General features: G+C 37.5%; 1 protein-coding gene across 1 annotated transcript in view; it reads right to left on the minus strand.

Annotated features, from left to right (window-relative positions):
• Positions 1-26,551, minus strand: part of LRP1B (LDL receptor related protein 1B) — a 570,912-nt gene that overhangs the window by 331,327 nt on the left and 213,034 nt on the right. The window contains exons 6-7 of the mRNA XM_068407216.1: positions 22,963-23,220; positions 2,395-2,557 (exon numbers count right to left, since the gene is read on the minus strand). Of these exons, the coding sequence (XP_068263317.1) occupies positions 2,395-2,557; positions 22,963-23,220 (421 nt within the window). The remainder of the gene's footprint in view (positions 1-2,394; positions 2,558-22,962; positions 23,221-26,551) is intronic.

Raw genomic sequence — 26,551 nt, forward strand, 5'->3', positions numbered from 1 at the left:
ATTAATCTCACTCACAATGTATTCTTGAGTTCAGCGAGGGGAACCATTCGGAATTAAGAAATTTTCCACCAGTGCTTTAGTTGCTCTACTGAGAAATGCAGAATCTCTGGTTCACAAAACAACTAAATGCATAACAGCACAGACGTGAACATGTAAGAATAGCAGGGCTTGACCCTGTGCTACTACAGGAAGTTTATCATAGGCATAAAGCCTTGCGATCATGCTCTGAATTCCTCAGCATAGGAAAAGGTCTCCTCTGGGCGAGTGTACCTTCAGCTTGTAGAACGCTGGGGACAATGAACACACCATGATAGCAATACATCTTACAGGAGCAAGTCCCTTAAAATGTAATTGCATGTAATACCTTAATATGTAATTCTTACAGGAGGTAAAACCTCCCAGACAGCCAGGGCTTCATATTTAAATACAAAAAAAACCCCAAAAATGTGATTTATAATCGTATGCTTACAGTGTATAAACATAACTGCCTTAAGAAGCTATTGCACACACACTTATGCAACTCACTCATTCAGTGCTCAGCTTGCAACATTTTCTTAGTATGGATGTCTCTGTATTTCTTTAAATAAAATAAAACCATCAAGTTACGTAGGCAGCAATACTATGCTAATACTTCAACACAGAAATATGTCTCAACTACTATCAGCATGAAAAGAGTAAAAAGAAAGCAAAAAAGACAAAAAAAAAAAAAAGGAACAAAACATTTTTAAGTAGCCAGAATGCTTTTTGACTATCTGTTTGCATCCTGTACCAAAACCCAGTCACAAACAAGCAAAACTACTATATAAGTTGGGGCTTATCAGTTAAAATGTATGTTAGATATCCAATTAACAGAACAACGTACGTCAGATAATTAATAAAACTGCCAATAAAAACAGTAAAGAAAGAACTGCTGAAATGCAAAACATGTATTCTGAGAGAATTTTCAACCCAGTGTTTCCACCATGAAATACACTGGTATTGCTATATGAAGAATCACGCTGTGACATATCATCGTTACTTCTGGTCTTTCCTACAGCCCAGCACTTGCAGCTACACTAAACCAGACACTATTACTCTCGTATATGGCACTGAAAAAGGCAACTACCTGAGTAAGAATGGTTTGTAGCCACCAGATAACAAATGAAGGAAAAACAGCCTTTTTCCGTTCCACCCCTCCTCACAGAACCAAAGGGTTGAATACAATTCTCACATCCCTGACAGATAAGATTAGCTAATGACAAGCTTTGGATTCATCTACTAAATCCAGCACAGAATATACAAGCAAACGTATAGAAAAAAGGCTGCTCTTGGCAAATTTGAAACCTTCTCAAGTTCTTTCAGATCAGAACTTGCAGAAAATCAATTTATACATGAATTTTTATTTTTCTTTTAAAACAACTCTGCAGTCAGATCAAGTCAAGCTTACCATCTGCTGCAGATAGAAATACAGCTATATTCAAGGATTACATTATAAAACTTCTTTGTAAACTTTACATGCAAGCTGTTCCTGTCAGAATTAAAGTCATTGTCATAATGCATCTTAATACTCAATCAGGCTTTAAATAAAGAGTGACAAAAGTCCACATATGGATGACAAGCTGTTCTACAGTAAATATTTTTGTATTTATTGAGAAGGGGCTTATAGCAGTTCAGGACATATTCCACCAGGCATTTCAGTCTAAACTACTTGCAGACTAATAAAACCAAGATAAAATCCCTGTTCTAAAATCCTCACCAAAATTTAGTTTTTAAATTAACTTGATCCTATTCCTATTAAGTTATGCTTTTACTTCATCATTCGCTTGAAAATTTTTCCCAGCTGGTGGCTTTTAAAGAATGGAAGACATTTAGTACCCTGTATTTTAAACAAGCCTTTATTCCCAAGTGACACTGAATGCATCTATAGAAGAGAAAAAGCAAATACAATGTAATTTTACCATTACAGCTGACCCTCTAAAGTGGAGTGAAAATTCTTCCACTTCTTTATGTAATTAAACTTGTTGAAGCCATTCCCAGTATTCCTGCAACTGAGGGGATACAGTACAAAAAAACCCCTCAAAAGCTCCTTTTTCACATACTACAGTTTGAAACACAATTTACAGAAAAACAGAGGGAAAAGAAAATCTTGTGACAAGTCGGGATAGAATTGTTTTTTCATTTCTAATTCCATTTTGAGAAGTTATGAGGCACACGTTGCAATTACTATAGTTAACTACTTGCTACAAGTTCCTAACACATTACTGTTTTGTTACAGCAACTATGCAAATAACTCAATACAGCAATGAAAAAATATTTTTTTAAAACACCTGAGTGAAACAGATATACCACATGCAGTCACAAACAAGCACACATCATCTAAAATGAACATTTCCTAATGCAAATAAATTATCTTACCCTGAAGTTGGATCAACAGCTATGGCCTTAGGGTTATTAAGATCCAGCTCGATGAGGGTGATGCACACTGATCCATTTTGGTTGCAAACAAAGATCCGGTCACTGACGTGATCCACGAAGTAAAAATTTCCGGTGATCCAGTCGATTGCTATTTGCTGTACATCTGCCAAAAAAAAAGAGAGGAAAAAAAGCTCAGAAGTGCAATTGCAATACAAATAACTGAACTCCTGGCCGCTTCACCAAGCAGATGCTCTACTCAGTTCAAGAGCTCAAGCTGTTTTTACATGTATTATATGGTGTATTAAGGAATTCAACTCTCAACACAGAAGCATTGGTTGGAGAGTACGTTTCCTTTTTAAGTACAAAAGTCTGATCGTAACTTCAAGGGCATGAAAGTTCCACATTTGTTTGTAGTTCTCTTAAATATTTAAATTTTGTCATTGTGAAATTTTTTATGGTATATTCAGAAGCAACATCACTGAATGATGGTGCCTCTGTGAAACAGGGGTCCGAAACGGGGCTGTGGATGGCTGACGGTCACAGATCGCAGTGGGAAGGCAGCCCCTGGAGCCACTCGAGTTCTGAAGTTAGTGCTCCAGAATCCTTGTTACACCACGGGGATGCTACACTGATAATGCTTATAAGAGTGTATCAGATCTCTTTAAAGGGGACTAAAACCAGGTAATAAATACCTCACAGAAATTTAAAAAAACCTGTGTGTAGATATGTATGTCTAAAACCACTATATGGAATAGCAGACGTGTGTGCATGCATTCATTTTCATTTAAGTTACTTTTTTTTTGTAGTTCTGGCAAATCTGGATGCTGCCAGATTTCTGATTCAACTGCCACAACAAGTAGCATCAAAGTAACTGCGTGATAGTTATACAGAGAAGTTTCTTAACAACGATGATGGGAGTTTTCCTTCTTGGGACGCTAAGGTAGCTTCACAGCTACCTAACACAAGTGTCTTAAAATAGTCAGTTCTTTTTCTTATGTGATCCTGGAACCACTTTTGTAGATGTCTTCTAAATCCTGCATTTTTCTTATAAGTCACCCTACCTGTCCATGCATAGTCTTACAATAAGCAAAAGTATAAAGAAGCGCAAAGAACGTAACTTTAACTAAGATTTCTTTACTTCCCGTTCTCTTTGACAGTACTGTATTGGTATCACCCCGTAAGATTGAATTATTCTTAAATGAATAACCCAATAACAATATTTCCTGTTAAATATTTTCAATGTTAAATATTAAAGATTTTTTAGTTTAAAAATGTATATTCATTATATTACAATGGGTTCAAAGTACTGCTAACATAAGTTGCAATTCTTTCATGATGACAGAAGCCAGATGTAGTAAAATATCATTTCACATAGTAGCTTTTTTTTTTTTGTTAATTTCAGTTTCCTCCATTTCTATCATCCTTCACAAGTCGGATTTTTAGGAGTTTTTTCCCCACTCCAACAAGAACCTGTTGCTACCATCACATACATGCTGCACTGGAGAATATAAAGTAAACTTGATTCAGAAAGAAATTGTAGTCATTCATTTTTTGACAATAACTGAGGGCTTATGCATCATGCATTAGCTAAATACTTAAAATAGACATTGAGACTCATGTGTTGTCCTTCAAAGTGTAGGTAACATAAACAAGATTTACTCAATAAAATATCAGGAATAGCTACCAGTTGTATTCCATCTCGGCCATCCCATTACACAGTTCACTGCTGTCTCTTCTATCTCAGGTTTCTCCCCTTCCGCTATTCATTTTCCATTTAATTCAAAGTGAATATTATGCCTCTTCCCTCCTGATAGCTCCTATTACAAAGATATGCTGAGCCAGAATAAAGAAATGCTCCATTTAGTCCAGTATCCACCCTCCAGAGGAGGCCAATGTCAGGTGCACTATGAAGCACATGTGAGCACTAATGTATTTTAGACAATAGGGAGGAAAAGGATTTTTTTTCCTTGTCCAAACAAAAGCTAGGACATGGTTTAAAACACATCAGAAAAACTCTGTCCCTCTGGAAATCAGTTTAAGCATTTTCAACGTGTCTGCTTTCCATTTTCAGAAGTTGGATTCATGGAATTAAAGGTTTATGGCTCACCGATTCAATGAGACTTTTGAAAATCGAAGATAGGCTTCCATGTAACAGAAGCAATTCTGAAAATGTTATTTATAAAGACTGAAAGTTACAAAAGGGATTAAATTTTAAATATTTGTAGAAATAAAACTAGTAATTAAATTCCTGCAATGAGAGCTCTAGAAGACTGCTATACATTGGGAAGTGGATGAAAAGGAACAAGCTTAAATAGCAGCCTGCTGGAGAAGGGTACTGTTTTCTTCTTACAAGTGTGGGAAAAGTGCCTATTTTTACATAAATGCAATATATACCTGAAAGGCATGACATATATAGATTATTAGATCTGTTAATAATACTCACATTTATAAAATACTGGCTATATGTTTTCCTTATTTATTAACATATCACAAGAAATGGCACTAAACAGGTATTTTATATGGACAACAAGGATAATAAATTGTAAGTCATACTAGGCATAACCATTTGCATCAAATAGTTAGAACTCAGGTTGCTCAGCAATCCAGGAAAGTGAGACATCCAGAAGCAACTTCATGTCATAACCTTTGTGTCAAAGACTTCAAAAAGCATTGGTAGCTCTTCACACCTATTCACCTGATTTCCCTTCCCCAGCAGGTTGTCTTTGGGAAGGGCACGGAGGTACCAGCTATTTGAGAGACCCAGGCTCATTACAAGTGCATTCCTTGTGAAGCTGTTCATTACAAAACATGCTAGGCTTGAAGATTTTATCACACAATTTCCAGAAAAAGAGGCACATTAATTCACGTTTTTCGTCAGAAGTCTACTGCATGAAATGGGGGAGAGATCTCCCATGCAAAGAACACTTCTCTCAAAAATAGACCTTCTCATGCAGTACCTCACTGTAATCTAGTAATTAACCTGGACACTCAATGCACAGTAGCAATTGCATTTAACAGTTACAAACACATTGTGTAGTGTAGATACCAGTGATCTGGTTTGAGTTTTGTCTTCTTTTGTTCCATGTGCTTTGCAGTGAATTGGACACATCCGTTTCTCTCAAGAGAAGAAGGTTATAAAGAATTGTCCAAGTTCATTCCCCCATAAAATTATATTCTACGTGAAAAATCCACTTAGCTAGCAGGTAACAGTGTTTATGAATCAAACTTTTAATCTCTCTGGCTTCGCTAGCAGCTATGCATTAAGCTACTTTGAATGGCTTTGCAGTTATCACCCAAGTTGAATGCACTGTATACCATAGAGATAAGGTTTTGGTTGCGCTGGGGACTTTTAAAATACATATAACTTCTTGTACTCAAGAAGTTACTGAATTCATTTCAGGCCTATTTCTGTATTCATATATTAAAACCCAATATGTACAGATGTCTAGTCCACTCTCATCTTTAAAGTAATTACTCTTTTTTTTTCTTTCATTCACACAGTCTCTAAAGAGAAATGCCTCCCCCTGAAAACACACATACTTGTTCTGAGAAATCTTGTATATATTTTTGAGGATTTTTCCTATATTAATAACAGTTTCCTTGGAGCATTTCTGCGAAATTTCATCATCCTTCCTTTATTACTTTCTAAAAACTAGGATTTCCTCTTACGGACTTCATAAAGAATAGTTAAGAAATCATATAGTCTAAATTCTAGTAGACCATGGGCACTAGCAAAAGTGTGGTTAGAAGTAAAATTTTCTATTTTTTTAAACACACAAATATTATTATAACTTTAGAGGAAATAGCAATTTCATATGAAGGTGGCTACATTTTCAAAGGGTACTGAAAATATATGTCTTATGGCCAAAATATAGTCTATGAAAATTAGAGTGATATTGAATGACTGTCTTCTTTCACTTTGATTTTCAAACATGTATCTTGTACTGTATGCATTACATTTATTTCAATTTCAAACCAAGACTTGGACAAGAAGGCTTCAGTTAACAGAAGACAGGGAGAAGCAGCACCATATTCTTGTATTTATACTACTGTTGTAATCGAGGATTCAGCACACGTGCTGCCTATTAAAATCAATATTATGTTAACAGACTTCATTTTTTCAAGATGTGGAAGAAAGACTAGAAAGAGAAATATTAGCAAGCTTTCTCCACTTATACACTTCAGTAAGAGCATCCCTTGTTTTTAATGTGAGAAATGATCTAAGCTAACTACTCGGTGGAACTCAAAGTAGTTGGAGTTAGAGACTTTTAGAAACTTCTGAGTGAACTGGGGAATGATTTTTGATGAAATATAATTAAAATTAAAAATGCTCAGTGCACTCTCCATATGCTTCTGCTTAATAATGGAAGAGATAGACAACGTCTCTCTATTTTAAGGGAAAGAACTTAGCTTCTACTGCCTCATATACTTAAAATTTTCCTTGCTCTGACCATGACTGCAATGAGGACTGCCTAAGGAACTTGGAAATCTACTCAAGCCTCAAGGAGTAACAATTTCATTGACAGTTACTATAGGAAATTAGAACCAGGATTCGTTCTTTCTCTTTGGGCATGGCTTTGGACACTCTTAAAATGAAAAAAAAAAAAATATATATATACATATAAATTGAGTTTTGGTTTCTTGCTTGCATTTTCTCAAAAGTAATGTAAATATTTGCAAATGATTAAAAACATTCTTTATTTTTGTCACATTTTTTTTCCTTTTGTAGAACTTGATCTTAAAGAATTATTTTGATTTACCCAAAAAGCTGAAAAAAAAAAGGTACTAATTTTTCTTCCATAACCCGTATACATCTCTTCTGAATCAATGTAACATCCAAACTTCCACACAGGAATTTCAAGCTGTATTCTGGGCTTGCTTGGGGGAGATGAGAGAAGGGGAAGTGGTTTAACAAGTGGTGGTTGTATCTTCAATACAAGAGCCTGGGTGGGCAGGTGTCACGGTTTAAAGCTGGGCCAGCTATTAAACCTGTGGCAGACGCTCTCTGTTAACCTTCCCCCCCCACCCGAAGGGAAAGGGAAAAGGGAGAGAGACTTACGGGTTGGAAAGTTATAACAGTTTTAATAAACTATAATAATGAAAAAGAGTATAATAATAATAATAGAAATAATCAAATATATACAAATATATATACAAAACCAGGATCGAGCTCCCCCGATGTTGGCCACGTCACCACCGGCACTGCAGGGCAGGCTCCGGGAAGGCCCAGGCTGGGCCCAGCGATGGTCGAGAGCTGGATTCAGGGATGCCCGGATCGGGATCGGGGGCAGCAGGAAAATGGACAGAGTCCTGCTTGGACACCGGCCATAGCAGAAGGGGGCGAGACCCTCGTGATCCCCCTGCTTTATACTGAGAATGACGTGTATGGGATGGAATACCCTCGTTGGTCAATTTTGGGTCACCTGCCCTGTCCGCTCCTCCCTGCAGCTGCAACCCCCCTTCGACTCTTCACTCGTAACCAGTGAGGAATTTAGCAGTGACCTTGGTTTCTCTAAGACTAAGTACAGCAAGAGCCTTTCTGCATAACATCCCTACCGGTGCCTCAGTGATAACTACAAACTTCGAGCGTTATCAGTCCTAGAAGCAGAGACTGTCTGCAAAACATGCAGGTAGTTTCAGAAAATGCAGTTACTTAGAAGAGACTTAGCTGAAAGTAAAAATCACTGAAAGGAAAATTGGCCTGGTTTAGGCCGAACCAGGACAGCAGGTACCCTGACTCCCCATGAACACAGCCTTGAAACTACCGTTGCAGGAGGGAAGTGTTTGCTACTCCTGCTGCACCAAAACATCAAGCGTTTATTTTATAGAAATCTTTCCACTGGAAAGAGCAGCTCAGCGTTGTCACAGGTAGTCAGGTCTGCTAAGAGTCACTTGTTTAATTTATTCTATTATATAAGCAGGGTAGTTCTGAGGATTGTGCAACAGTTGTTTGGATGGTTGGCCATATGCTAGGGGAATAAACGCTTCGGAGAAGTAAGAGAGGATCGCTGTAATAAAACTTTCAGGAGCTTAACATTTCCGTAATGAGCATCCTAACACATGGAAGATGTCAGTATAGTCCCCAGTGGTAGTGCAATATAGGACTGCTCAAGTGCCCCATGCCAGGGAGAGTCACCTTCTGGTCCCTCTTTCCCCAAAGGCCTGGACAACAGCTCTGCAGATCTCCTGGGCATGTTCACACCCGCTTACTCTACAACCTGTTATGTCAGTAACTGTTTGCCTCTGGGGCTTGCTTTCATAAACCAGCCCGGAGTAAATAAGAGTTTGCTTCACTGTATTTTGGCTAAGGAAGCATCTCCTGCTTCCTGCTGAGTCAAAAGAGGTGAGACAAAAATAAAAGCAAAAATAAAAGATTAATCTGGAAGCCAAAACCATGAAAATGAGGTAACATAAAAAATAAGTAAACATGGGACAACATATTTGAGATATTTTGCCTTTCCCTATGTTTTCTCAATCTTCAGAGTGTATTTTTTTCCACATACATGCATTTTACTTCTCCATGACTAGAAAACTGCTTTAATCTTTTGACTGAAAGCTGAGATTTTAGCAGGTGAGGCTCTGTGAATTGTGGAAGGTAGGTAAATGATAAAAGTGCCAGGCACGGACAGGCCTGTTTAGTTTACTATTTATCTAGAAGAAAAAAAAAAAAAAAAAAAAAAAAAAAAAGATAAAATTAAGTATTTGCAAAGGAACCAACAGATTTTATTCCAAAGAACAAGAGCAAGCAGCTTGGCAATAGGCTTTTTGCCTCCATTTGAGTAAAAAGACAAGTTTTGAATAGCAAGACAAATAGTAGCAAGCCTTTCTTTTTCTAAAATAGCCAGTAATGGTGAGACCAGGTAAATAGTAGTTAAAACACACTTAAATGACAGGCTGTGAACTCTTGCAGAAGCACTGCCTTTGCTGTGCCTCTCTTTTGAGAGTAATGTTCCTAATTAGCAGCCCAGACAACCTTATACTGACACTGTGGCTTGGGAAAGTTAAGCTGGCGTAGATTTTTCTGTGCCCCTTCTACTGACAGCAATTTGCCGTAATTATGTCTGCAATGCCATTTCCAAAATATGATTTTTATTAAAAATATCGCTATTCAATAAGTTAGACACACTGGTGTCTAAACTTTTAACAGCCATGCCCTGAGTGATTGTTGCATATGTTTAAAAATGAAAAATCAAATGAAAAATATTCATCTCTCTTTTCCAAATGACTCATCCTCAAATATCTAATTCCTTTGAATTAAATCAGCCTTCTCAGATACTGTTTGTAAAGAGTATAATGCAAAACCTAAAACATACTAAATTTAAATAAGCACTTTAAAGCTTCCAGACTTCAAGTTCCTCAAAAGAAATGAAAGCTTTTCCTCTTGTTTGTTGAGCAACATAATTTAAATTTCAATAAATTGGGTTACTGTCGAAAATACAGTTAGTATTCTTCCAACCCTACAGGATATTAGAAGATACTGCTTTAAAAACCTATAAATGTGAACATTTAGACAATGGCAGTTTTCCCAAGCCGAAGAGTTTTCAAAAATATGAGCTTAATCTAATTATTATGAATACTTAATGATATCCTGATAGCTCACGAAGACACCTAGTCTCTCAGAGGCAGTCTATCCAGTCACTCAGAGATTCAAACATTCAGCTTCCAACTAGGTACAGAAGATAACACATTTAGGCACTTATTCTGTATGGGCATTTCTCCTTCTGTTTAAAATCAGATTTTTATCCTTCTCCACTTATCAAGAAGAGAAGATCCAACACCTGAAACTTCACACGATTTAGGAGTTTCTAAAATGAGCAGTTCCATACCTTTCAAAGGACTCCACAAAGACCATGACCCAGTCTGGCCTACAAGATCCCTGTCAGTCCTCACCTCTATGAATTAGTATCTGAGCACTGATGGTAAGATATGGTCATAGAAGCCAGTTTGGGGGCCTCTTAAGCAGTACAGCAGAAAGCTATATAAGTTTTCTCCTCAGCTGAAAATACAGTCTTGGCTCACCTCGTGGCCTTGTTCTACCTACACCTTGCCTTGCAATAGTCCTGTTGTACACTTCTATTTCTACAGAAGCCAGACATTTTCAGGTTTGTTATGGCTTAGTTTCTTAGGCTGCTATGAGGCATGTTGCTACAGATGGAAGTCAGGCAACGGAGAGTTATTAAGACCGACATGCTATATAGTACATTGGTTGAGGTTGAACATTGAGTAGGTACTGAGGGAGAAATGCAGGTTTAACGATAAACTTCTTCCTCCCACTGGGAACCCAGGGATCTACAGAACAATAACAACAAAAAATCACATCTTCCTCTTCTAACAAATCCCTCTGTTTACAGAGCATTCAGAGGAAATGTAATGATGGTGGACCCCAGTTATGCTCGGGTCTGTGCCTCTGCCAGGAATTTTAAAGCAAGGTAGCAAAGTCTAGTCCTAAATTTTTTTAGCATATTTCTTCTTTTACTAGTGTTACAGAATGATTCTACCACACAATGCATCAAGTTTCTGGAACAAGTAAAATGAGTGAAATTTTCTGTTACTGGGTCTTGACTCACAGAGTTGGCTGTGATGCCAACAGATTAAACGAGCAAGGAAAAAGTGTGAAACAATGGAATAAGTGCCTTATGAATGGCCCTATCTTTTAATCCTGAGTATTATGATTTTTATAAGGAATTAATTTTCTGACATCAATCTCATGTCAGAAACAAGTAAGAATAGTTGAAAGCCATAATGTTTCTGATTTCTGCATTACTGAGTTTCAAACACATTGCCCAGTGATTGTAAACGTGTAATGGGGTCCCAGTAGCCTGCATACATGCTGAGCAATAAAGACAGATTTATAGAGGTACATAGCTATAACAGCATCTTTTTTTTTTTAACTGCACATTCAAAAGCTTCTTATAAATCTGCTGAGACTGTACATCAAACCCAGTTATTTACTTCAACGTAGTTAAGTCATCCACTGTTAAAATTAAAGCATAATTCAGCCGCAATAGGCATCCCATCAAGCATGTGGACTATGAGAACTGCTGCGGGGAAGATGACGTGGCTACATCAGGCTGTATCACTTGCCTTGTTTAACCACCTTCCATCACAGGCGAAAGTCTGCTACCTGCCACCCTCCCAGGACTGCCTGCCACACGTATTATGAACTTCATAAACCATTGTCACACAAAAATAAGGTCACCTAAATATTTTCCCATAAAGACGCTAAGCAGTAGATTATTACAATTTTAAAGATACATCAATAAAATATGAAGTTACTTTTGCAATATAAAGTATTTAAGGGAAATGACTTCCAGAGAAAGTTTGAACAGCTTAATACCAGAGGTAGGCAATGGTGCTTTAAGGAACGCTTTTGGGGGGATAATGTAGAAGTAAATTATCTTCGTCAGCTCTTAAAGAAAGGCTTAGGGAACAAAGGAAACTCAAATTGAACCTTTTTTGCAGATGTTAACATTTGTCAGACAGCACTGGTTCAAGGTTCTGCAGCATGCTGTAGTTTCTTGCAGATAAAACACAGGTCATAATTTTGTAGGATAATTTCAGTTTGAGCCCACTATAATTGCTATCAGCAATATATGGTCTAGACAATATGAATGTGCAGTACATGACATGACCTAGTGCTATAAATCAATGTTTCTTTTCCCCAAAGGGCATTATTACATTCAATTTTAATCAGAAGGTAGTACTGACCATGGAGTATTTAATTCTGATCTAAAGATATATTCATATTGGGCACAAAAGTCTTTATCTTCATCTCAAACATATTAGGGGAAAAGGAGAAGACATAACACTTTCCCAAAAAAGTTTTTGGCTAAAATAAATTTTATTACAGAACTTGTTTATAGTATAATTAAAATCTGCATATGGAGCCCAATTTAAATCCAGCTTGAGAATTACAACTTAGAGAATACTAGAAAAATTTAAAATATCTTCAATCATAAAAAAATATAACCTGCACAGTTAGCAAATATATACCTCATTGTCCCACATAATATCTCTGAAACAAAACCATATCATGTACCTTACCAGATGAGACCGCCTGTTTTTTTAAGGTTGCTAAGGAAAGAAAAAGAAATTGCTTCTTATATTAAAGGACATTAAGCTGTTTTCTTCATCTTTTTCCCTCCCTCTAACAGTGGAATCACTGTCACCACCTGATGCCATCAGCATCCTTGTGCTTCTGCAAAACACTCAAAACCACTGCACAGCACCCACTAACATCACTTGCCTCATATTATAGTTTGAGAAAAACAAACAAATAAACTCCTTCATGTCTGTGAATGCTGGCTGACTACTGACTATAAGAAATGCACACTCACTTAACCATTACCTCATCCTCCTTTCCTTACTATCTGCCCTTTTCTTTTTTTCATCCATTTATTACATCTTTTCAATATCAAAATAGTAACCTTTGAGAAGACTGTTATTTATTATATGTGACCTGACCAACAAAGCAGACAACTGCCCAGACTTAAAATACAGGCATCATTGATGCACTTAAAGACAAAAAATATTTTTTCTTGCTAACTTATTTCCATTCATGCAGGAAATAAAAATAAAACATGGGTTTAGAGTTATGCATTAATTGTTTTTCTATCCATTTCTAACCGTTTGTTTGTTTGTTTATTTCTATCCATCATCATCACTAGAGTGGTGGGATCCAAGTATTGATCTACCTGAGCATTACCTTAAAAAGCAATACCACCACAGATTCCATTAAAAAGTCTCATAAACCACTCAAACAGCTGCTGCTTCCAGTAATACAGCTCAAATTCAATGCTCTTATATTGGCAGAACTTGAACTTTGCTTTCAGAAAGCTTCCAGCCCTTTCCAAAACTAGCCCCTTCAGAAAGATATGAGGCCATAATCCCACCTCTTCTCAACTACAGAAGTCTTGTGTACTTTGCGCTAACTACTCCCTATCATTTTAGCATTTCAGTTTTTAAACCTCACAGCATCCCTATGCCATATGGAAATACTGTTATTCTTATTTTACATTTAGAGGGGAAAAGACAAGATTACTTGCTAAATGTCATCCTGTGAGTCCTAGGAAAAACAGTGGTCTCCTGACTACCAGCACATTGCCTTTCTTCATAAATCACTCCTCCTTTCATGTAAACAGTAAAAAGAATTTGTCCCAACACTTGCAAAGAAATACAGAGGAGAGACATGAATATGCATTTCATCTCTCCTCCGGGTCCCCTCTGCAACGTATGCTCTTGTCTTCCTTGTAGTAATATTTTTTGCCTACCCTGATGTGCGGTAAGTGATCCCACAGGCAGCAAGATACACGGTGTTAATGCTCTCTGTGTTTTAGAGCGGAGCAGGAGCACGGCACCGGGTGCTGCCCAGGCTCTGCCCCCACCCTCCCCAGCACCCTTCAGCCCGCAGTCAGCTCTGCCTTGCACGAGGCTCTCCAATGTGACAGTTCATGTAAAGTGTATTGCAATTCTTTTCAGAGCAGCTATCTTCAAATAATTTTTTTTTTCTCAGTCTACTTCGTGAAAGAATAATTGTCTGTCCAAGTATATATTTGCAAAAGGCAAAACCTCCAAAACTCAAACTGTGACCAATTATTTTGGAAGATACAGAACATGGATTACAGTGCATTCACAGGCTGTTATAAAATACATTTCCCCACTACTTCATCTTACTTGAATCTGCTTTTCCCAATGGGTTCTTTTCTGAGGTGAATGCATTGTTACAACTATTAAAAACAAATCTGAATTTTGCAACTAGTTGAACAGACTCAATGACTAACCATTATATTCTTGAAAGAGTCTTAAAATGAAAATACGTATTTTCAGTATATTCCTAACTAGAAGAGAAATAGCATTGATCTTGTTAAACACATTAGTCTCCTTCTATATAAACATAAAAATACTTCCTCATATTAAAAAATGGAATCATATACTTAAGTAAAATATCAACATATGGTATGCAAGCAAGTCTAAAAATGCCAGAGAGCAAGAGCTTCTGGAACTGCAAATCGTGGCAGGTATCCCCACACATTCCTCAATCAGCTCATTATTTTTGCTTATATAGCGTGACAGAGATTTTACACAATTACACATGCAAAAAACTATCCAAACTTTATCACCGGCTCCAGAACTGCCATGGCGAGTGCCTAACCCAACCCACCAAACGGCAGCTGTCCTGTGACATGTTGATAACATGCAGGGTTTCAGCTTGGCGCAAACCAATCCTTTTGCATATTCTGTCCTTCTCTTCTTATTTAATTACTTACACTGATTAAAATGCTTTTTTTTCAGGACTAAGAAATTTATATAGCTTAAGCCTAACTTTAGCAGAAGTGATCTACTCCACTTAAAAGATTTGTTACATGTAATTTTTCAATTTCAGAGTAAGTGCTTCACTAAAATCACAAATAAAAATTTTAAAGCAAACCCAAGATTTTTTTTTATTCAACCTAACTGACAAATAGTGAGGACAGGATTTGTTCTTCCATTCTATTTATTTCATAATGCTGGCATGGATCCATAAGGTTTTCAGCATTTCAAGTTCCACTCCAATGCTGAAGTCAAAAGAAAGTTTTAAATCAAATTGCTTCATTCTAAGTAGAAATCCACAACGTAAATTTTGTGGATTGAGAAGACAAAAATATTTCTATGAACTCCAGATAATACTTCTTGAGCTAGTCATCGCTTCTGCCATTCAAAGAAGTTAAAAACTGGAAAAAGAAATCATATATTAAACCCCTAAATCAGATGGTGGCTTTAATTTGTCGTGTCCACCACACTGTAAATAATAATCACAGTTTCATCAACTTTTGCAAACATGCAATTCCTCTTTTGGCAAGACCTCCTCCCGAAGTACTAAGTAAGCCCTTTATTTTATTCTGACCCACACAGACTCTTTGGTGTGTCTCCATCACAGACTACAGCCCAGCACAGAAATACCCAGGCTATCGTGAGCACTGAAAGCAGACTAGCCCAGAGCCTGAAGTGATGTAGCTTGTATAATCTCTTAAAAAGCAGTGACAAAGCTACTGCAACTGGTTTTTATTTTATCAGATACGTAGCTTCTGATTTCAGATTTACTTGGGTTAATGCAATTTCTTATTCATTTATGAAAAGCATTATCTCTATTTACCCTTTTCACTGTAGCAGTACAAAGCATTAGATCAAAATATGAGTTGAAAACCACAACAATTAGTAGAGGCCACCAGCTAGATCACAACTCATAATACTTGGGGTTTTATTCTAATACTCTTTTCATTGAGTAAGACTTCTCAGGCTCTTTGCTGAAAACATACTGTTTCCTTAACGGTTTTAGCTACTGGATAAATCTCTGTCTGGGTTGGACTTTGGTCTGTAATTGCTCAAGTGCTTCATAACTGGTACCACGTTTTGGTACCAAAATATAGTATCAAAATATGGTCCTAGTTATGATGTTGGATGTAAAAAAACAGTATTTTGGGTTTGTAGTTTTTCTCATGTCCCCTTCTTTTCTATAAAGCCAAAAGTACTTTTGAAGGAGCCACAGAGTTTTCTTTTTTAATTTTATGGCAATGTTGGTGCAACTTGCATTCTGTGATTTCTGTCTCAGAGAAAAGTCTCTGGGAGGCAGAAGAACTAATCTTAACAGCTTGATCTGAAGTACATTATGCAGAAAGAAAGGTTTCTTGAGTCCTTCAGTCGACTTTAGTGTGTTTTTTTTGGATGAAGTCTGAATGAAAAAATTGCATTAATAAATTAATAACTGGAAGTAAATGGCAAATTTGCTGTCAATTAGTCTAATTGAAGCAAACTTGAATAGCATCGTGTGTGACATGAATTTACAACGAAATATCTCCACTTAGGAAGAAACCCACTAGCTAGATCTTAAAAAATGTGAAATTTATAAATAAAATAATAAAGAACCAGTAGAAAATGAAAAAAGTTCATGCATATATAATCAGCTGATGGTATCTAATACTAAAATATTAATCAGATTACTTTATTGCCATTGAAGATAGTTTCTAAGAGTGTGCACCTGAAGCCTCAAGTTCATAACCAACTTTACTGAAATGGGCAGGTCACAACTATATGCCTCCTATATACATCTCCTTCCTTAGAAGAAAGGCAGAAGACAAGCTTCTGTGAATACTGAGGACACCTCAAGAGTCTGAAAGCTGTAGCATAAAAAGTAGAGAACTTTTAAAGATTGCTGTAGCTAGACGGCCGCTTAGATCCTGCGTAGGATCAAAAGCGGGTACAAGTTTGGGTTGTAAAAGGCAACGCCACTTTGTTCTTGTTTCAGCTGCAGCATGGTACAAAACGAAAGGATTTTCTGGTTGCAGCAGATAGCAAAGAAACTACGCAGCCAGAGCTGGAATCAGAGGAAGAAGGGAGGCATCTTTCCTGATCTCTTTGCAGGCTGTGCTATGCAAATATCTGTGGCTCCCTGAATATTTGCCCCTTATTGAAGTCCACAGTGGATTTACAGAAGCAGAACAAGTTCAGTTTTTGTGAAAATCATATTACAAAGAACTGTTCCAGTGGCTACCAAGTAAAAAACCAAAAAGAAGCCAACATGGTTCATATGGATGTCAAAGGCTTATGGGGAAATGTGTATCAAAGCCCATAAAACATGAATTATTTAATTCTACATTTCAGAAGAAAAAATATTTGTGGGTTTGGTTTTTCTTTTATTGATATTTCATTACTTTGTATCTGGGGATATAAATGCCTTTGTAAAATACATTCACTGCAAAATTGTGCATTTTATATTTGCAGCAACCTATTTATCTATACATTAGATCTTTACAGCCCCCACAAATATTTTATTCTATCTTCAAAACCTTGTTAACAAAATACAAATGTTACTGTTTTACAAGGAGTCTAATAATTCAATTTAACAGAGAGGGAGAGTCCCTCAGCATTATGCCTGATAAAGATAAATTTACATGGTTACTGATACTGACAAAGTGTCCATTTTTTATTTACAAAATCCTTGTGCTACTGTGGGAGGGAGCCTGCTTGCTCTTGGATTTCCTCCCTGGTACAAGACCTTTGCTGTCAAGGAAGGACTGAGATGTAAGGTAGATACACAGAAGATACAGGCATGTCCCACTGTTAGGACAATAACGAAGCTAATTAAGATGGAAGTCTAAAAATGGCCAGCTAGGAAGCTGGCAAATCAGGGAAAAGGGAATCCAGCAATGCAAAACCAATAATAAGAACATGAAGAGACGTAGACTTTGCAGAGACAGCATTCAGGAGACTGTCCCAGGCAGAGCCTAGGAGTTTAGAGGAGGGGGAAAAAAAAAGGCAATCACAAATTTGCACTGAGCAATGCCATTGAGATAAGACATTTTATTTTCTGTACTCAGTCTGAGAATTAACTGTCCAGGGCATGACTACTGAAAAACATAAAAAAAAGAAAATAGCATGCCAGCTTTGCTAAGAACAGAAGCAGGGGTTTGACTGATGTCAATGAAAGATCAATTGTGGAAGCTGGACAAGTAACAAAGCCTGAAGAAATAGTAGTATTGTATCTTTGAATGACTGAAAAATTCCACTCCTGGCAATTAACAAGCAGTTAATAAACAGCTCTTGTGTCAAAAAGGATTAAGTGCAGGTAACCTAACTTTGGAGGGAAATGCCACCAAATCAGAGCATCTGTCATGGAAGCTTGTGCCTCAAAACAGCACAATGCAATGTTACAGGGACACTGTTCAAGCTGGTAGCACAATCCGCAAGTCAAATTGAATGGACTGTATCCACAAGATGCACCAAAAGCAGACAGATCCTTCACAGCTAACATTTAGAAGCTCCCATTACTGTATCAGAGGCTCTGAACACTACTAAAGTGCCATTTGATGTGTAAATGACCTTTGTCATGAAGCCTTCTCATTTCTTTTCATCTTCTAGGAGGTCTGTAAGCATGGACTGTCTATCACACAAGAAAAAGAAAAATCACATTCTACAACTATATGACAGCTTATAATGCCTGCCTGGAGACAAGCTACTCCCTCCTATTATGTAGGAATACACCACCTCTCCCCAGATCTTCACAGTTCTCCTCCTGAGCAAGCCAAACTTTGCTCTAATTTCTCATGAATATTCACAGAAACTTCACAGGAAGGTTGCTGACAGAAGCCCCATCCCTAGTGCTTAGTGTGTCCTTCAATGACTGAGCCCCATCGATACCAAGCTAAATGACTGTAGCTATTCTGAACATAGCACTAGTAGTTGTGGTTAATCACTACTAGGAAGCGTTTTAGGTCAGGGGATGGGGGGGGTGATTAGGGGGCCCAAAACCATGGAAGAAAACAGGAATGTAACCAAACAAACACTGTTGGATCCTGGTCATTCCTCTGGACTCCCTGTCTGATGGTCTTCACAGCAACCACATCCAAAAAGTGGTAGAGCCAAAAAGTCAGCTTGGCCTTGTGATCATGAGTGCGAGTAGAAGGTGCTGGGTTCCACAAGCAGAGAGGCAAATACTTCTCCCCACCGAAGACTACAACCCTCCATGCCCATCACCTGCTTCCAACCTTGGAGCGGCTCTTCCCCCATGCTGTGGTAGGGAAGGCGAGGGAAGGCAGCTAGATTAAAATGGAATTAGTACAGAAGAAGCAAGAGGTTTCTTTTCATCCAGATCGGTCCTGTACAAGCACATGTGCCAACAGAAAAGCCTGTATGCCTTCCAAGGCAAGGTAGGATCGACTGTCTGGAGGTATAAAACACCACAAGGTGGCAAAGCTAAACGCAAGCATTCCCGGCTTTGTACTGGTGTACTGTGATAACTGAATGCCAAGAAAACCTGAATCAAATACCAGCCATGCAGAAAAAATCATGCTCTGAAGCATCATCCCAGAAGAGATTTTGTTCTATTCTGCACAATAGCTGCTAAAACTCAGGCTGTGCTGCCTGGTGCTTGTTTGGAGAGCACGTAAGGTGCTTGGTACTTGCAACGATGAAGACAAAAAATGCCTTTGAAAATAAGGAAGGAGTTTCTGTTATCCAGAAGATCCTGCTCTTGTCGCCCCACCTCCAACACACAAAAGTATTAGTGTAACATTGGAAATCATGGCTTTGGAAGGGCAGCAAATGATGAGATTTTCCACCTTCGTGCCATTAAAAAGAATTTTTTCTAGTTTGGTCCTAGAGCTGGCACTTTACATAAATGATAGTCCCTGAATGTCTTGCTGCACTCACTGAAGTGGGTTGTGAGCTAAAGTGTCAAGGAGCATGCCCATTACGGGCAGTGGTTGCACAAGCCTGCCTTATATGAGAACCTTCCCTAAAAGCCTATTTGGCTCTGACATTGTCTGCGTAAATCTTTCCAAGAGGAAATTTTCCAGCTTCTCTTCCAAAAACTTCTTGGTTTTAAAAAGACAAAGATGAAACAACATGCCAATGCCTGGCCTTGGCCAAGATAAGAATTCCTGTACTGATATTACCATGCCGACAGAAACCTACCCTTATTTAAAAGGATAAACCTATCACACAAAACCTAGCCATGATATAATAAATATTACAAGCCTGAAACCAGCTTAATAACTAAGCTCAAGGAATGCCATCACTGGAGCTGTACCCCATTTTCCCGCAGCAAGCAACACCCGAGTGCAGGATCAGCCTCTCCGCCTTCTTTACCGTTAAGCAGAATGAGGCACGGATGCAGACCAAGTTAACACTGCTCTTCAAAGGAACCTGGTTGTATCCACTGGGGACACATACACACCAAAATGAAGTCATATTGGACTGTCTTTTGAGGGAGAATACCAGATACTAAAGGACTGTAATTTCTTTTCTTTTGTGAATCCAAAGCTTATGATACGTAGAGCTGGTACTACGTGACCAGTGATTTTCATAGTCCCCGCTTTCGTAAATGTAGTCTTTCATCTTAAAACATGATCTACATTCTTTGTTCCTAACTACAAGATTTACTTGCCTTCACTAAAACAAACACGTTGAATAAGTCTACTTCAAGCAGTCCCAATCACTGTGTATAACTGACTTTTCTACCACTTTTTGTGTCATATGCAGATGAGATGTTTTCTTCCAGATAACTAACAAAAAGAACAGACTAGAAGACTGGGATAGAAAAATTGAAAATTACACAAACACTGCTAAGAAAACTTTTTCTTTTTTTTCCCTAACACTTTTAGGAATATCTTCTTTCTGGTTACACAAACACACAAAAAGTTTCCTGTGAAGAACACACCTTCCACTTTTATGTGAATAACGCCATGGACATGACCATTTATTTGGCTTGAGCTGTCAGGGAATGCACTTGCACTTGAAAATGCTTGGGCTGAAATTCTTGACAAAGAGTTAAAATGAATTCATTTGCCTCATCAGATGGAGGCGCTATATAACGAAGAGAAATAGCAAAAGTCACCAAATAGTTAACAGAAGGTGGAGGGAAGAAAGAATTTAAAATTAAAACTCAGGTTTGCAGTAGCCACAAAATGCCCTATACCTGTGTGCAGGTGTTTATAATAGATACAGTAACACCAGACTCTTCCCATGCCCTTGCAGACATAAATCCAGATATATGTCTGGAAGAAAAGATATTAATCAGGTGGATAATTTCTGCATTGAGTACTAGGAAAAAAAAAAACAAAAACAAAAACAACAACCAACAAATCTGCAACACATGAGATGTGATTTAAGCTTTCTAAGTTATTATTCCTATAAGGAACAGCACGTTATCTGTGCTGTCTCATGCCTCAGATGCCCCAGTGAACCAGTCTGTTGAGACCATTCACTGCAGAGCTGTGAGCAGGAGCGGGACAAAAGCAGCTTTCACACCACTTGTCCCTCTGAGAAGGCATGCTCAGACCATGCACTTGCCACTGCTTTGCTGCAGCAATCCAAGAGGAGCGTCTGTGGGTGTGTGTGCCTGGAGAAAACACCACCACAGCTAAATCTGCTAGATTTTGTTGGTCAGAGCTCCAAGCCTGACTCCAAGCAATGTTTCTCTAAGCCTCCAAGCACTAGTTCCCAAATCAAAATTAAACAAGAAGTTGGAACAAGTCTCTACAGTCGATTCGTGTCCATGGGAATTTCTGTTCTTCATCTAAACAAGACTGAACAATGAACACTGAAGTTTCAGAAAAATATTAGACATCACAGGCTGATGCGTACTAGGGCTACAAAAACAATTAGCTCAGTAATTCCAGGCACTGTGTTCATTTCAAACCCATCGTACAGCCCAAATTTTGCAAACAGATGCACTAATGCAGATTCAAACACCACAGAGATTAGCAATTCTCTTCACATGCAGAGAACAGAGGGAGAGGAACCCAGGACAGAACTGGTGGAGAACTACAAAACATAGTGCTAAGGTCCACTCTGACGAGGAAGATAAGTGACAAAACAGACCCACACATACAGAATCACAGAATCACAGAATCAACCAGGTTGGAAGAGACCTCAGGGATCATCGAGTCCAACCGTTGCCCTGACACCACCCAGTTCAATACAGAACAAATTTTGCTGAAGACTGTAGTTAATTTGATTGTTCTTGCTAAAAGGAAAAGAAAAAATATCAATAACAGAGAGAATTAAAAAAGCACAATCAAACACTATCACCAAAATTTTTAAGGCTCTTAGATATCTAAAGTATGAAAACCCCTCTAAAATACAACTTTAAAAAAAAAACCCTCAACAAAATAGGAAGAAGGCAAAAAGAATACACCTATATTTCACATCTAGGATAAGAGAGTCCTCTAAAAGTAGAATAGTCGCGATGAGCGATGAAGAAAAAAACTAAAACCTAAACCGTATTTTTTGGGTTTCTTTTAAATTTAATTTTCTATTCTAGTAAATATATAATTAGGAAAACAGGTTAAAAACAACCCCTTTACTCTACAGAAACGACCACATCTGACAACATCTATCTTGATAGTCTAAAGCACAATCTCTGTGAAGAATTTATCTCTTTGACATGCACCTCTAAGAGTTATAATCAACGTTGTGATTTGAATATTCCTGAAGTGGATGGTCAGAGAGTTTGAAATCCTTTTAGAGCTATTCTTTGACGCCTATCTTTATCCGATGCTTATTTTTATCTGACGCTTTAACAGTTGACTCGATGATCTTAAATGTCCTTTCCAACCAAAACAATTCTGTGATTCTATCTCTACCTAAAAGGATGTTTCAAAATCCTAGGTCCAATGTAAAACAGTCGAGGCTCCAGTTCCATGACAGCAAATGTGAAAAGCGTGAATCTCTTTAATTCATTGTTAATATTGTCCCAGAAGCAAAGAATAATTTCCAAGCTTTATGTAGCACCACTTCACTAGAGAAAAGGAAGCATTTTACATTTCTTCTTCTGTTGCACTGCTGTTTTTGTAACTTCCACATATAATATTTAGTCTATAAAAATGCACATCTTCAAAAAATTCGTATAGATATAAATACTGCAACTCACACTGAATACGTATATAGGAGTGAGAAACATAAAAGTGCTTCAGTATGAGTTGCAGTATTTAATGCCCTAGAACAACAAGCCCCAAAATACTTCTGAAGGCTCCGGCAACAGTTTGAGAAGACAGACACCACTGTTTTGCTAAAACACTGTCAAATACTTACTGTGAAGATACTGAGCAATGTTTATTATCCACTCATCTGTTAACTTGCCAGCTTTTGTTATCTTGGTACACTTCAGCTGACTTGAAAGATCTCGTGATTCAATCCAACAAATGGTGTCCTCTTTGTAGCTATAGTCTAGTGTCAAAATTGCAGATCCTTTTACAGGAGTTCGGGCAGACTCTTTGCTTCCATTAAGATATAATACCTCAATTGTCTCAGAGCTTGCAATCAGAAGAAGAGGAGGTCTATCAGCAGGCTCTAAAAACAAAATAAAGAGAATTTAAACAGTTAACAGACCGTGTATACCATATTTATCTGTTCAGTTTTAATGTAGTTTCTACCTGCATGCTTTAAGAGTCATAATAAATTGGTTTTGTTTTTATTTTTGTAACTATCATATATTCCAAATTACTAGTCTATTTTATCCTGCTGTTCTAATGGTTCACATCATTAAAGAAAATTAATTACCCTAGCCCCACAGCTTCTGTTTAATTCCAAGTATCATTATTGCAACATTTTTCATGCCTAAGTCATAAAATGAAATACAAGTTATGCAAATGATTTCTATCCAGATTACTGCTATTTCTAAAAGAATAAAAGCCAGGAAAATCTGCAGAACTTTTGAGCACACATGAAATAGTAAGGTACTTTGCATATCAGAGTCTGTAAAATAAGACAAAACCTGAGGACTGGATGCTGCTAAAAAAAACCAAAAACCAAGCTAACAAAAAACCCAGTGCAATGAAACCTGGTTACATCATACAGGTGATGGGCCTAATACCATACATAATAAAGGAGAAAGCATCGTGCAATGGAGTTTCCTGACAGCAAAAAGGGAACAGAGAATGCTTAGTTTCCATTGGGTTACCATTAATGTCACAATAAAAAAACAAACAAAAAATATGAAGAAATAATTAATATTAAGACATTATATGCAACTTAAAGTGTTGTCACATTCACCTGAATCACCTTGTCTAGAAACCCTGCCAGTAATTTATAAAAATACTTGAGCAATGTGTGAATAATATGTATCTTAATAGTGAAGAATATGTATCTTAAAATACAAAATGTTTCAGTTCAAGTTAAAACTTTAAAAAGTTAAATTATCGATACAAAGGAACAAACAATTCTCATTGAGACAAAATATTTTTAGCATTATGATGAGTTCTACTACTGGGCACAAAAGCAGCTGTTCTTGCTTTAGGTCTATCTTTAGATAGACTGTCTCAAACATCCAGGGCTGGTTCAAAATTATGCATCTGACTTAGTCAACTGCAAATGAGTATTAGTCTCCGTATGACGAGGGGTCTGTTATACGTGGTTCCACTGCTGAAATTGAGTGACACCTTGTTCTAGATCTAGACTAGTATTCTAAACAGATATAAGATCCCAGTTACTCCAGAACTGTCAGGGAAACATCTATATCAAAACCATGGGCCAGCAGTTTCTCTTTTTTTTCTGGGAAGAACCCCTTGTTTAGAAACAGTAGGGTAACATTGCTTTGCTTCAGTTTATAACGAAGAACTGCTGTTGACATAAAATATTATGTGAATTGGCTAGAAAAAAAATCAGACAGATGTACAAGTTTAAGATAGAGGATAGAGAAACTGCTTCCTGAAAAATCCCTTTCCTATTAGATGTTCAGCATTCAGAGTCCTGCTCCAGCCGAGACTGAGCTGATGTAGGGCCTTAAGAGAAGATTCCCTGAGAGAGGAAGATACAGTGACCCTAAAAATCGCTTCAGGTTTGACTGGAATAACAGTGATGTCTAATTTTGCAATGAGGTATGTTCATGTGAATCACTTCATGGAAAGTTGTCCTTTGCAACATGCTCAGCACCACTACAACATGTCTATTCATCCCATTCATTCCTTAAATTACATAATGTTGTCAAGTCGGCAAACTTTTGGAAGTTGTATTTTAGAAATTTAACCTAAACCATAGAAACTCATACTGCGGTTGCAAGCATATGTGAAAAATACTTGTGTTGCCAAGTCAAGAGCTCTCACCCCAACGTAATCTGCTTGTATTCAAAGAAATAAAACAATGTTTAAATGCTGTATTGAAATGTAGTACTTTCAATCAACATTCTACTTAAAGTTTTCAAAATGTTACGAAGCAATTCCAGCTGTCTAAATGAAGAAAAATAATTGCATAAATAAAAGGATTTGACAAATAATACTTCATCAGCAAGTCTGATTAAAGAGAAGAAAATGCTTCGGTTAATAGAGTGCTCAGTGGTCTCACTCAAACCCACAGGAGTAGGCTTTAAATTCTGTTCTTTGGTCCTATTTACTTTTATTTGAACATCTCTTTTGCTGACTTTTGTTTTGTTTTCGTTACGTTAAAAAGTTCTTTGCTGTAATGGACCAGCATGTATTCTTTCTAAAGTGGATTTCATTTATTCTTTTGGTATTGTTTCCCATTCCATAATGTATATTTTACCTTGTAACATACTTTTTCCCTCACCAGGAAATCCCACACTGACACCTGCAAAACCACACTTCTGTAGTATTATTTTCCTAACTTACTGACTGTCCTCATCTGCCTCACATTCACTTCCACCAACACATCAGTCATATCGATGCATAAGAACTTTTTTTTAAATTTCAGAAGATATCTAACAACTGAAGGGATTGAACTTATTTGTGAAACAACCTCTTGTGATGTAAGCCACGAGTGAAGGTCCCTAGTCTTGCTCTTTCCAAAAGAGAAGGCAGGGGGGTTCTTAGTAAGCAATTTTATTTGAAATCTGCCAGGTAGGTCCATTTGCAGTCAACTGGTGGCTGGTGTATGTAAATCTCTCTTCCCCCCTTTCTTATAAACTTCTGCTACTGGTACAAAAGGTGGGTTTCCATCTGCATCCTGCTAAGTTTTGGGATTCTTCTTCCATCTAACAGCTCTGTGCTCAGCTTCTCCCTTCCCACAAAATAATACCACTACCTAATTCTGGATTCAATCTTTCCTTTCCCAACCAGCAGCAGTGTGAAAACCCCTTTATTATTATTTTTGCTCTTATACTAAGATATTTCCACCCTCTGCAATCTATAAAGCCTTCAAACGGAGGCAGCTACACAGGAGCTCTTTGCAGTTACAAAGCCATTATGGTTCTTCAATTGTCCAAGGTTGCAATAGAGAACCACATCCTTTCTCGCGCTGTTTTGAACTGACCTATTGAAAACTGTAACAAGGATTTAATACCTCACTAAACTCTGGAGAAAGGTTATATTTTAGTATTAATCTCTAAGACATAAGGGAATTCTGAAAAAGAATGAGCGTCAAACCTCCCGAGCAACAGTTGTAATCAAACCTGGCTGCAGACAAAGGAATCATAAGGACTCGTGGTACTGCTAAGAGGTTCTGCTCAGCAGGCACTATTAAACATTAAAAATACATCTGCGTTCTGGCAGAACTTATCCAAAAACTAGATTACTGAGCTTGAAATTATATTTTTCAAGAAGTCCATACATGCAATAATTCAATGGATTGAATCAGTTAATCAGGGTAGGTAACCTGCTTATTTCAGTGTCACTCAGATAAAGGCTGATTTCATAATTACGTACTAAAAAAAAAAGAGTAAAATTATACT

This window comes from Nyctibius grandis, chromosome 9, assembly GCF_013368605.1.
Source record: "Nyctibius grandis isolate bNycGra1 chromosome 9, bNycGra1.pri, whole genome shotgun sequence".
Lineage (NCBI taxonomy): Eukaryota > Metazoa > Chordata > Aves > Nyctibiiformes > Nyctibiidae > Nyctibius > Nyctibius grandis.